This window comes from Agrilus planipennis, unplaced genomic scaffold, assembly GCF_000699045.2.
Source record: "Agrilus planipennis isolate EAB-ADULT unplaced genomic scaffold, Apla_2.0 scaffold27, whole genome shotgun sequence".
Taxonomy (NCBI): domain Eukaryota; kingdom Metazoa; phylum Arthropoda; class Insecta; order Coleoptera; family Buprestidae; genus Agrilus; species Agrilus planipennis.
Window position 1 is genome coordinate 461,433 of NW_020439094.1, and position 12,287 is coordinate 473,719.

The window sequence follows — 12,287 nt, forward strand, 5'->3', positions numbered from 1 at the left end:
CATAAAAAAATATTTTTTTAAAATTCTTTTCTCAAGTTTGTTTTTTCACTTTGTGGAGGGGGGGGGGGTGCACGGTTCCAAGTAGCGGTTTGTAAATCAGGTGTTGGTTACACTTTATGTAACTAACAATAGTTATTGTATACCATACAAATTGTAACACAAGAAAATATTAAAAGAAATGAAGTAAATAAAATATTTTAACTCTTATGACAATGTTCTAGCATGTATATTTTTGCGTGTTTATCAATCTCTCAGCCGTGGAAAGATAGCATATTCTCGACCTTTCTCTACCTCTACTCTACTTAACTCCTGTTTTTACCTCTAATATGTCTTTAACTAGATCTTCATGCCTATGAATGTATCCTACCAACCTATCTCGCCTATTACTTTTCTTCCCACTTTTTCAGAATTTTCAATTTAAGATTGGTCTTCATAATTACTACGTTATGTTCGCTATTTGTGTTCCATTTAAAAAAACATATGTTTGCGTCATAACTAAAAAACGGAAGGTACTAGAAAAGTACTGACTACGTCATTGGGTTTACAATACGCTTTAACTTCTTCGATAAGTTTAAAGATAACTGGGATACGGGGGGCGACTCAAAGGTGATGACTTTCAATCCCACCCTGTATCTTAAAAACCAAAAGGGATATTAAAGTTCTACTGGCGCTATATCTTTAATAATAATAATAGAGATACCCCGCAAAAGTGCCGAAAATGGGATACCCTGTACATCTGTATTACAAATTTGCTATTCGACAATTATATTTAGGTAAAATTTCAATAGGTAAGTACAAAAAACATGCTGGATGCTAATTATAAAGAAATATAAACTCGTTAAGTGAGGAACAATTTATTTAAAGCTAAGAAAATTTTACTTTATTGTACTGTATTAGAGATGTCATACAGAAGACTGCCAGGACATACAAGACTAGAAGCTATCAATACTATCGGAATCGATGTTTCAAACCGAGATTGTTTCAGGATTTCAGGTGTTGACGATCACGTTAGATGAAGTTTGCATGAGCCGCAATTTTGGTGCGCTCTTTATGAAGTTGAAGATTGTGGCCGCAACTCATGAAAATAGACAGGAGGGGCGGGCTGTATAATTTTATTAACACCTAGCTTAAGGTTTCAATAAAATTAGTAGCTATTCGCTGATGGCTAAGATTAAGCAGCAGCATCTGTCCTCGTAGTTCAAATGTCTGAGTCCCAGGGAAAGTTTAGTTGCCCATGTTAGTCAGATTCTAGCAAATTGATGTCTTTTTTGAAGTACGAGGACCAGATGCATCCGGCGTATTCTACTATGGGTCTCATGTAGGTCGTGTCAAGATTCAGCTTGCTTTTTCGTCACCTTAGCTGAGTATGGTGCCTATTATAGAACATAAAAGATGGTAATTTCCAGGCCAGCCTGAGAGGTAGTGGGTTGTCTAACAGAATGCTGTATTGTAACCTGGGATTGTTAGACTAATGCATCTCTGATAGAGTATTGTAACCTGGGGTTATTATTGCCCAAATGGAGCATTTTACATTGCGTTTAATGGGAACATCCGGGTGAAGGACCATTTGAAGACCATGTTGCAGATTTTACTGAAACTGGATACAAACTCTTTTATGCCGCCTGATGTAAAAAAATTGAAAAAAATAAAATAAAACCTTTTGTTGGTCAATCACACTCAATTATTAACTAAAAGCTGATTATCAATAAACAATAAAATTTGGTCAACAATCTTCAACAAACCGTTAAANGCGTTGTGTTTTAAGTTTGAGCACCCCATGTGCGAGTGTTTCCGGCTTATCTATGGTTTTCGATTTCCGTTAATGTATGGGTTTCCCAGTGAGTTGAGAGAGTTTGCTGTTGTCTATGGTTTGGTAATTTGGTTTAGCGGTGGTCTATGGCGCTGGTTTAAAGCATAGATAAGAGATATGTAAATAATACTAACCCCAACTTACGCTACACAGTTAACCTCTTTATTTGTGATTTTGAGAAATGGAATGTGGTCCATTTGGCTTTATTAAGTAGTTTTATAAAGAAAGAGAAGTTTATTTACATTTTATCCAGTTAAAATGAATACAGTGCGATATGTTTAAATGTAAATTATTCGAATTGTAAGCGTTGAAATTAATGACTTCAACAACGCAGATTGTTTAAACTAGTGATTATAATAAGCAAAATGATCAAACAGTCATTAATTTCTTACAGAAATTTGCAATGTGGAATTACAGCGGCCGCAAATATTTTGCACAGAACAAAACAATTAAATCATGCCTGTTTGTACTGTAGTACAAAAGCTATTGATGCTCAACACATTACCTTTCTTGGTGCAAAACCTAATTTCTACAAAAAGGATAATATGATTCGAGTTAAAGATGATCCGGATACGTTTGGATCTCATAGTGAACAAGAACTTTTTAATAGTGATGATGAGAAAGAAGAAAAATATCTCCAAGAAAAGCCTTTACCATCTACAAAGTTAAGAACAAAAAACTATGCTGATCTAATTAAAAACTTTATTAGAAAAAGAAAAATTCAAGAAGCTATAGATGTATTAGAAATTAAAATGTTAAAAGAAGACCGTGTTAAACCAGAAAATTATATATATAGCTTACTTATTGGAGCTTGTGGCAGGGTTGGATATACAAAAAAGGCCTTTTCATTATTTAACAACCTCAAAAAAAGAGGACTAAAGGTACACCCAAGTATGTATACATCTTTATTTAATGCTTGTGCAAATAGCCCATGGCCTTTAAGTGATGGTCTAACAAGAGCAAGACATCTTCGTAATTTAATAATTGAAAAAATGTATGAGCCAAATGAATCCAATTATAATGCGATGATTAAAGCTTTTGGAAGATGTGGAGATATACATACAGCATTTGGAATTGTCGATGAAATGGTATCTAAAAAGCTGCCAATTAAAGCTGATACTTTAAATTTCTTACTTCAAGCTTGTATCAGCAATAAAGAGGCTGGATTTCGTCATGCAATTTTAGTGTGGCACAAACTTATTAAAAGTGCTATAAGTCCTAATTTATTCACCTTTAATTTAATGTTACGTTGCATACGAGATTGTGAAATTGGTGATTTAGAAGTAACCAAAGATGCAATAGAAAATATAATCAGCACTAATAAGAAATCACTTGATATTAATCAGACAGACCTGATAGGATCAAGTAGTGAACATACAACTGTTTTAACATTGCCTGTTAAATGCAGTGATGATAATAATTTTCAAGACCTTGTAGTTCCATCATTTGCAGAAAATAGACCAAATCTGATGTCTGAGACACCACATCTAGGGAATATTATAGCATTATCTGAAATAAAGACCCCTCAAGATAGGTTTCTTTTGGTTGGTGGATTATCAGGGTTTATAGATAATATGATAAGTTACAATTGCACACCAGATATTAAGACATGTACACAAATTTTAGATAATATTCCAAGCACACTTGCTGCAGAAAAAGAATTACTACAGTATATGAGAAAGTTAGACATTAAGCCTGACATTGATTTTTTTAATATGCTTATTAAAAAAAGAAGTTTACGATTTGATTATCAAAGTGCTCGGGTAAGTTTTCAATAGTATTTAGAATATAATTCTTCATGTTTTTTTTTAACAATTTGATCACTAAATAGGTAATGTCTAAAGGTGCTCAGGATGGTTATTTATTTATTTAACAACAAAATATCCGTATATAAGTTTAATTCTGGCGTGACAGTGTATGGGATAAAATGTCTTAATATAATAAAAAATAAAATATAATATCTCAAAAATTAATCATAATTCAAAATCTAGTGTTACTAGGAAGCTGTTTTACATTACTAACGAAATTAACATATTTACCACCGAAATAGTTTACAGAATTGCAATAAATTTTTACCGAATTAGATATTCTATTAACAGTGCCATTCAAAACATAAGATTTTGAGGTATGAGATTTAGCTAGGATCTCAGATCCTGTCGAGGAACACACAGAGGAAAAAGTTTGTAACAGTTCTGGTGTATCAGTAAGAGTGTATCAGTATTAGTGTTTGAGGATTCCTAACATCCTTTTCTGCCCGAAATATACAGCCAAGCACCTTGTAAGCTTTCATGGTAATGTATTCGATATGCGTAATAAAATCCAGTTTTTCATCAATAAAGACACTAAGGTCCTTAAACACACTTTTCACCCCATAAAGGGGGACCACTGAGATAATAGTTCACTGGATGTTTATAATGCAGACACGAAAATTGCAAAACTGCACATTTCTTAACCTTTAGTTTGAGCATGTTGTTGTTACACCACTGTTCGAGATAGTCGGTGTCATCTTGTAACTTTAGCACATCATGCGGTTTGGAAATTACTCAATACACTTTCAAATCGTTAGCATACAGCAAGTAATCAGACAATAAATCCAAGCCAATATGGTTAATGAAAATGTTGAAAAGAACGGGGCCCAGATGTGAATCCTGGGGTACACCAGATTCAAGCAGGTAATCTTGCGTCACGTGACCATTAACCCGAACACGTAGCCGCGTCCCCAAGCGATACGACCGAAGCCAATCCTGAGCTTTGCCCCTCACACCATAATGTGCCAATTTGTCAATCAAGATCCCGTGGCAAACAGTATCGAAAGCTTTACTGAAGTCGGTGTAAATGGAATGTATTTCTTAACTAACATTGAAAGCGTCAAGCACATAGTTTATATACAGCAAAAGTTTGTAGCGGTATACCTTCTACCAGTAAATCCATGCTCTCTTGTTGAGATATTCCTGAAATCATATGAAACTTGATGCACAATAAGCTTTTCCAGCAGTTTCGGTAGAGCGGATTGAATGCAAATCGGCCGGTAATTGGTTACATCCGATCTCGTACCCGACTTATGTATAGAGTTTATAAACGTGATTTTCCACAAGGTCGGAAATACGCCAGCACGAAGCGATTCCCCAAAAATATGAGTTACCGGTTCGTAAAGGCCAATGGCACAGTTCTTTAAAAACACATTGGGAAGACTGGCCCAGCTCCTTTTTCCGCATAAAGACCATCGTAGACCTCATCATGGTTAAGTTAACATCAAAGTAACTGTTCACGTTAACACTAGGCAGGCAACGATCCTCATCCAAGTGATCTTCAGTATTTGTATACACACTCCTGAAGAAAGACGCAAAAGGTCACATACATAAGCGCCATTTGTCACCGTATCGTTCCAGTGCATGCATTCCGGGATGTCACGATTATTCCTCGCCTTATTATTTAGAAATGACCAGAAAACATTGGCCTTCTTATTCATGGAAATCTTGATCTTAAGCGAGTAGTTACTGTAAGACTCCATACTAAGTTTCTTACACTCAGACTTGAGTGAGCTAAATGTTCTGCATACATAGGAAGTTCCATGCTTTTTAAAGCAGGCATGTGCATCTTTCTTATGACGAATCTTATCAATCAGTTTCCTAGTGAACCACGGCGGATAATGAGTGTATTGTTTAAAGACGAGGGACACAAAACTTTCTATGGCATCATTATCCCGAAGATGAGATCGATTATCTCATCAATAGATTCGAATTTGTATATTTCAATCCAGTTTACTCCTAGGAAAAAACTATTAAGTTCAGCGTAGTCCGCTTTCCAAAATTGGAACACTGGTGTACTAGAGGGTTTCAATTGAATACCTCGCTTCACCGACAGTAGAATAGCGGGATGATGCTTATCCTTCTTAATCAGTGCGAGTGTATTTTGCACCAGAGTGGAAATTTCCTTTTCGTCACAGATGAATTAGTTGTGATACTGTTAAATTTGTCGCAGTGGTATTCCATGACATTCGCGATAGAGGCGTTTTTTTGATAATCTGTAAGGGGTAAAACATTACCTATTTATCGAATGCGAGTTACCCGTGAGATTGGCGTTCGATCAAGGCTAATTGGTTGCGGAGTAGATTAATTTTTGCAATTGAATTTTACAACTTATTCGCAAAAGGAGTGATTTATTGATTATACCTTTGGTGCGGAACTATGGTTTAACTTATAGTGCACAAATTACTCGTAGGAATTTACCATTCGCTCAGGCAAATTTGTTGTTGAGTAGTGGGATTAGTCGCGACGAAATTTTATGATTAATTGTGAAGTGATTTTTTTTTTATGATTAGCAAACGAAGCCCCTGGAAGGCTCTTGAATTCCTCGTGGGAGTTCACCTTGGGGAAATTAATTGTTAAGTGAGAAAACCTCTTGGAAATGGGTAAGACTCTATTCATTGCGCGCAAATTATCCGTGAGATTTTGCCACCTGTCCCAAGCGAATGAGTTGTGGAGTAGGTTATTTTTTCGCAATGAAATTTCACTATCTTTTTGCGAAAGAAGTGATTATCCGGAGCCAAACAGCCCTTGCGAGAGCTATGACTTAGTTTATCGCTGACTAATAAGTTGTGAGTTGGGGAAGTTTTCGCAATAGAATTTGGTCTTATTCGATTTTTAATGGGGATTCGCAGCCGTTGGAAGTGGTAATATATTGTAGGGACTCAGCTTTGGTTTTTCTTTCTCGGTAGTTTGAGAAATAACATGTCGGTTCTGAAGCCTTCATTTCAACGCGAACAGTGTATAGTTGTGTCTTTTTTCGATATCTGTGGTGTGAAAGTGCAGTGAGGAATGTGGCTTTTGGGAATCCCGGAAAGGAAAGGAGGATAAGTTGATAAGGTCGGACAAGCATCTCGAGAACGCGCAATTTTGTGCACAGTTGATGCTTAAGTCTTAAGTATTCATTTGCGTTTTTGTTCAATATTTTGTGTATTTTGTAGATCCATCAAATGTTTTGAAATGTGATTTATTATTCTTGCCCGCTTGTTTATGTACGTATCTTCTAAAATTATGTAATATTGACTTGTAACTCTGTGCAATATTTGCAACGACTGATAGGTAATACTGATTTTACTCAGTTATTTTGTAATTTCAAGTCTGAGAAAATGTAGATGTTCATCTAAGTTTCGATATTGTTATGGTAAAGTGTTTTTCATTTTATAAACGGTAAGTTGCTCAGAAATTGTACATTGTAAATGTTCTTTCATTCAGTCAATTTACAGTGTGACTTGTATTAAACACTTTGCTATTTGCTTTTTAAATTGCAATCTTTGACATGTATAAGTTGGGTTTCCCCGATCGCGTTCATAGACAGAAGTGAATAATTACCGTCTTCACAGATGTGAATAGGTTGGTATGAATTAGCCTTGATGCGCATACTAACATTTTCTCCCATATAAGATAACAAATCTGGGAGTATTCACGAAACTGTTTTATTTATTTGTGTACCTTTCGGTTTTGGACTGGGTGTAAGAAGGAAGCATTGAGCGGATGAGTTGGGTGGGCACTCGCGCTAAAAAAGCGAAACTAGGAATGAGCAGAAGAGAAGGAGCTCAGAGCAGAAGGTGGCAAGGCCTTCTGAAACGGTCGTTTGGTTTAGGGGCGAAGTCACAATGTGTCGAGATGGACGTATTTGGGTGACCTGACACTTTGGCTCGGAGATTAGCCGCGAACCTAACTTTAGCCTCTGGGAGTGAAGGTAAACAAGTTTCATTCAGAATTTGGGTGATTCTGATGAACCAGGGGTAGTTGAGTGTGGAGCGAAAAATCCGCATGTAAGTGCCTCGAAGAATTTGTAGGCGGTGGGAATCGGCACAGTCCCAGATGGGGGTGGCGTAGGAGCACGGATTTTTGTTTGATGGGAGATGAAGCTGTTTTGGAAGAAGGACTTGATGGAGATAAAGGCGACTAGAATCTTGACAGTGTTACGTCGAGGTAAGTAACGGAGTTGTTCCATTTGATGCGGAGGTTGTTAATGGTGATGGCGGGAGGTTTTCGGGTCCTACGGGAGAAGAAAATTGCTTCTGACTTGACCTCGTTAACGAAGAGTTTCCAACTTCGGTACCAATTTAGTAGCAGGGGTAGAAGCATGTTAATTTTTGCGGAGCACTAGAGAATGATGTGGGTGGAGTTTATGAGGGCGATGTCATCTGCGTAGAGAGGTGTGACGATCGCATGTCTGCGCAGAAAAAGTTGAAAAGAAGAGGTAACAGCTTACAGCCTTGCGGGACATTAGCCATGACGGGTTTGCCTTGGGAATAAAGCAAAGCCAATGCGGACACAGAGGGTTCTGTCAGAGAGGAAAGATGGAATAACCCCGATTAGAGCAGAGAGCATGGAAGCGTGACAGCGCTTGTTTAGGTTGCCAGAAATGTATTCGGAAACACGGTGAAGTTGATGGCTGATGCCGTGCTGTCTGCGGAAACCGTGTTAAAAGTCGGGGAGAAGGGAAATGCGAAGTTTAGCTCAGGATAAGAAAAAGTGGAGGTACGTGTCCAACCAGTCTTAGCACTGACGACTCTATGATGATGATGATGGTCGAGAAACCGGTCCAAAAGGATGGATTCAACTACTTTTCATAGCGAAATGAGCAGGCTAATGGGCCTGTAGGTTGAGGGAGAGCTGAGGGGCTTTCCTTTTTTTGGGAGACAGATGACGGTGGCTTCTTTCCAGACCAGAGGGAAGTGGTGAAGGGTGGTTTCGAGGGAGAGGGGGCCCTTTTATAGCGAATGCGGGGGTGGTTGGTACACATCGGGTACGCTCGACTGGAGAGGGTGGTGATAGAGAGAAGGGGCGCGTTGGTCTCCGGTAGTGCCAAGGACCGGGTGGCGCCCTCGACAGCCAAAATACGATGCGTTTAGGAACTACTCGGGTGTAATTGGCGGCAAAAGTTGAATTTAAAAAAATGCTCAGTGTTACATAACCACTTATAAAATTTTGTCCAAATGTTTATGCAATTTAATAAAAATACAGTAATTTTTAATTAAGCTTTTATTTGTGTTACCTACCATACATTTTAAAGAATTGACATTCACATTTTTATATTCCATGTTACTTTTAAAGTAGTGATTTAAATAAAAGATGGGGAAGCTCATAGATTTTAGGAAGCACCCTCTGTAAACACTTAAATACATAAGTGAAAACATTCTGTTTACAGGAAGTTCTAACAATGTTGGATACAAACAAATTAAGACCAGATTTAGTAACATACGGAGTTTTAGCATTGGGATGTAAAACTAGAGAAGAAGCCTTATCTTTTAAAGAAGAAATGAATAAGAAAAGATATCGGTGAGCATTGATTTGACGAATTGATTCCACTTACAATTGGTTTATAAATAATCCGCGAAAATTACATTTTTACAAATACTTACGAAAGTGATTTATGTAAAAAGTCCATTACAATTAAAGTGAGTCAATTAGGAAACTACTTATGCATTAGCCGCCTGAAGGTGAAAGAGAAAGGGGTGTCTAATGTCATACGTTGTTGCTCCGCAAAATAGGGTTAGCGACATTCTTGTCTTATAGAAGTATTGCGCATTACATTATGCTTAACGTTTTACATGTTCGGTTTTTTTATCACCACATCTGTAGATACCGAACAAACGTGTTAATGTTTAAGATTAATGATTAATTGTAATAAGTTTACTAAGCTATTTATTAGGTGGATATAAATTCGTAGTGGTTTATAAGATAAGAACTACTACATAGGTTGGTATTGCAAGGAAATGAAATGATAGGATTATAGCTTTACATTTTTTATAAAACTAACAATAATTATTTTCAAAAATAACTAGATAACAAAGTAATTAAAGCTTTTTAATAAAATTGTAAAACAGAAAATATATCGTTTCATTAATATTGTTTTATAAATTCCTGTCGCAAAATTATGTTGCAGTTTTTTAAACTGATAATAAAAACGAATTTAGTAATAATTAGTTACCAGATTAGACATATTTGTTGATTTCAGGTTAAATATACAAATATTGGGAGCAATGTTACATCAAGCATGCCACCATAATGATTTTCAGTATGTTTTGGAATTGATGGAGATTTGTGTTAGGGATAACATAAAACCAAGCGGTAAATTTATGGAAAAACTTGTAGAATTTAAAAAAAAGAATAAGAAGATATCTAACGATAAGGTATGCTCTCTTGCAAAACTATTTGTAATGTATATTAATTTATTGTTGTGTGATATTATGTTTAGAGTAATCCTGTATCGGATAGTGAATCGTTTAAAAAAGGTTGGAAGATATTTAAAATGAGGTACAAAAGTTGGCTGAAGGAGGTTACCTTTGATAGTGAAGATGAAATTCATCCATGGCAGCAATTTAGGGAAGAAGTCAAGACAGACGTAAATCATTACAGAGATAGAGATGTAAAAACAAGATTCAAGCCTCGTCATTTATCTTTATTTAAGCAAAAAACTTCTAAAAAAGCTTCTGTTCGTAATTAATACTATTAGCAAAACAACTAGCTAGTAGGTAAATAGTGTTGTTTGATAAGTTGAAAAGTTTATTTTAATCGTATCTGTTAATTTTTTTTTATTATACATGAAATAAAAGTGAAAAATAAATATAAAATATATTTTTAATCCCAGGTGAAATAATAATATTGTAGCGAGCACGAGTGTGTTTGAGTGCGATCGGGCGCACGTGTGCGTGAACGGCTTATCGATTCGCCGACTAGCCGCGGGCGACTTTCTTCATGTGCGCCGTATGTGTAAATGTGTGTGCCGTACCTGCGTTCTGGGAAAGCAGTTAAACAGTTCAAAGAAAAAATAAACTATCCGGATGTTTCAGAAGGTTCCAGAAAGTAAACAAAAGAGTATTTAAAGGAAGTGACGATCGCCGAAGGGAAAAGAAATAAATTGACCGTTGCAGAAGTGAATCCAGAAATAAATTGACAGTGATAGATGTGAAATAAATAGCGCAATGAATAGTGATATATCAACAGTAGTGTAAATAAATAGAATAATTCATAACCTAAGTTAGTAATAATTTAATAGTGTTTTTAAGTTCTTTAATAATTAGTGTAAATAAATAGTTTTTGTCGTTATCAGTATTAGAAGTTAAACCCACGAACTTTACAATATAATTAATATTAATGTATTTTTATAGATTTAGTATGCAATATACCTTTATGATTATTTTAACTCCGCCTCGGCAATTCCTGCATTTTATATTGCCGTGCCGGTCCCAAGCCCGGAAAAAGGAGGAGGGTTTGTAAACTTCAAGTGGTTTACTGTAAAGGTCACAATATTTATTGTTGTTTTACATGCAATTGAATATATTAATCAACTGAATGCTGTTTTTGTGTCAAGTAATATCCGTTACGGTTGCAGCATTTAACAAGAAATCAGTTGAAATTCTTAGTGCGATTTCTAATGTTAATGTTCTATTGGAAGACATCTTTTATTGCTTTTATTGTGCAATATGGTCCTAAACTATTATAAGATTAGTGTCCACGTATTTAACTAAAAATGAAGGTTTATCTAATTGGGAATGTGTGTTCTGTGGTCTTAAACTATTATAAGACTACCGAGCGGCATGACCAAGAGACCATTGCTTAGCATTCGCGAGGACGCCGGTTCGATTCCGGGTTCCTCTGCCTTGGTCTACGTTTTTCTGTGGTTTCCTTGGATTACTTAGGCAAATGCTGGGGTAGTAATATTCCACAGATAATCTTTCATTCTCTTCTGTCTACATTTCGCCCGTCTCATCTTTCTCACTCGAATCATTACCCACTCATTCCTACGAATCCTAAAAGGAGGCTGAAGAGGGTCTTTCGCCCTACCTTTGGACGTAGTCAGCAGGCAGTCCATTGCTTAGCATTCGGGGGGATGCCGGTTCCATTCCGGGTTCCTCTGCCTTGGTCTAAGTTTTTCTGTGGTTTCCTTGGATCGCTTAGGCAAATGCTGGGGCAGTAATATTCCACAGATAATCTTCCATTCCCTTCTATCTTCATTTCGTTCGTCTCATTTTTCTCACCCAAACCCCCCTCTCCATTCCCACGATTCCTGAAAGGAGGCTGAAGAGGGCCTTCCGCCCTACCTTCCGGCGTAGTTCGGAGGGAATGCCCGCTCACCTACATTAGTAGCTGATAGGAATAGAACACCTAAAAGTATTAGTTTATGATAAGACTAGTGCCGCAACTTTTATTTTAAAAATTTAAGTTTTCTGTGTGTAAACAGGGTTTTTCCTGCAATTGTAACATTGTGCTTTTCTTCGTCTATTGCATTTTTGTTTCTATTGATTCCATCGTGTTCTATTAGTTGCAAATTTCTTTTTCTACAAATTTTCTTTTCTGTCGTAAGATGTGTAGCTTCAAGAGGAGTGTAATTTGAATTGCGTATAGCCAGTGTACTTTAACAAATTATTATGAGCGCTGGTACACTGCTGCACAACCGTAATTAAAAAGCTGTGCACTTATTAGAAACGAATAAGAACAAC

The 12,287-nt window shown here is 36.5% G+C and overlaps 1 protein-coding gene across 1 annotated transcript; it reads left to right on the forward strand.

The window, feature by feature from the left end:
- Positions 1-1,899: 1,899 nt before the first annotated feature.
- On the forward strand, positions 1,900-10,413 carry LOC108735375 (pentatricopeptide repeat-containing protein 1, mitochondrial). The gene is made up of 4 exons (XM_018467311.2): positions 1,900-3,573; positions 8,993-9,123; positions 9,803-9,977; positions 10,043-10,413. The coding sequence occupies exons 1-4, from the start codon at positions 2,176-2,178 to the stop codon at positions 10,289-10,291; spliced, it is 1,953 nt and encodes a 650-aa protein (XP_018322813.1). The 5' UTR covers positions 1,900-2,175; the 3' UTR covers positions 10,292-10,413.
- Positions 10,414-12,287: the final 1,874 nt, after the last annotated feature.

Coding starts and splice junctions, on each gene's coding strand:
- LOC108735375 (XM_018467311.2), top strand. CDS start 2,176: ATGATCAAACAGTCATTAATTTCTTACAGAAATTTGCAATGTGGAATT. Junction 3,574..8,992: donor TTGATTATCAAAGTGCTCGG/GTAAGTTTTCAA, acceptor TTCTGTTTACAG/GAAGTTCTAACAATGTTGGA. Junction 9,978..10,042: donor AGAAGATATCTAACGATAAG/GTATGCTCTCTT, acceptor TATTATGTTTAG/AGTAATCCTGTATCGGATAG.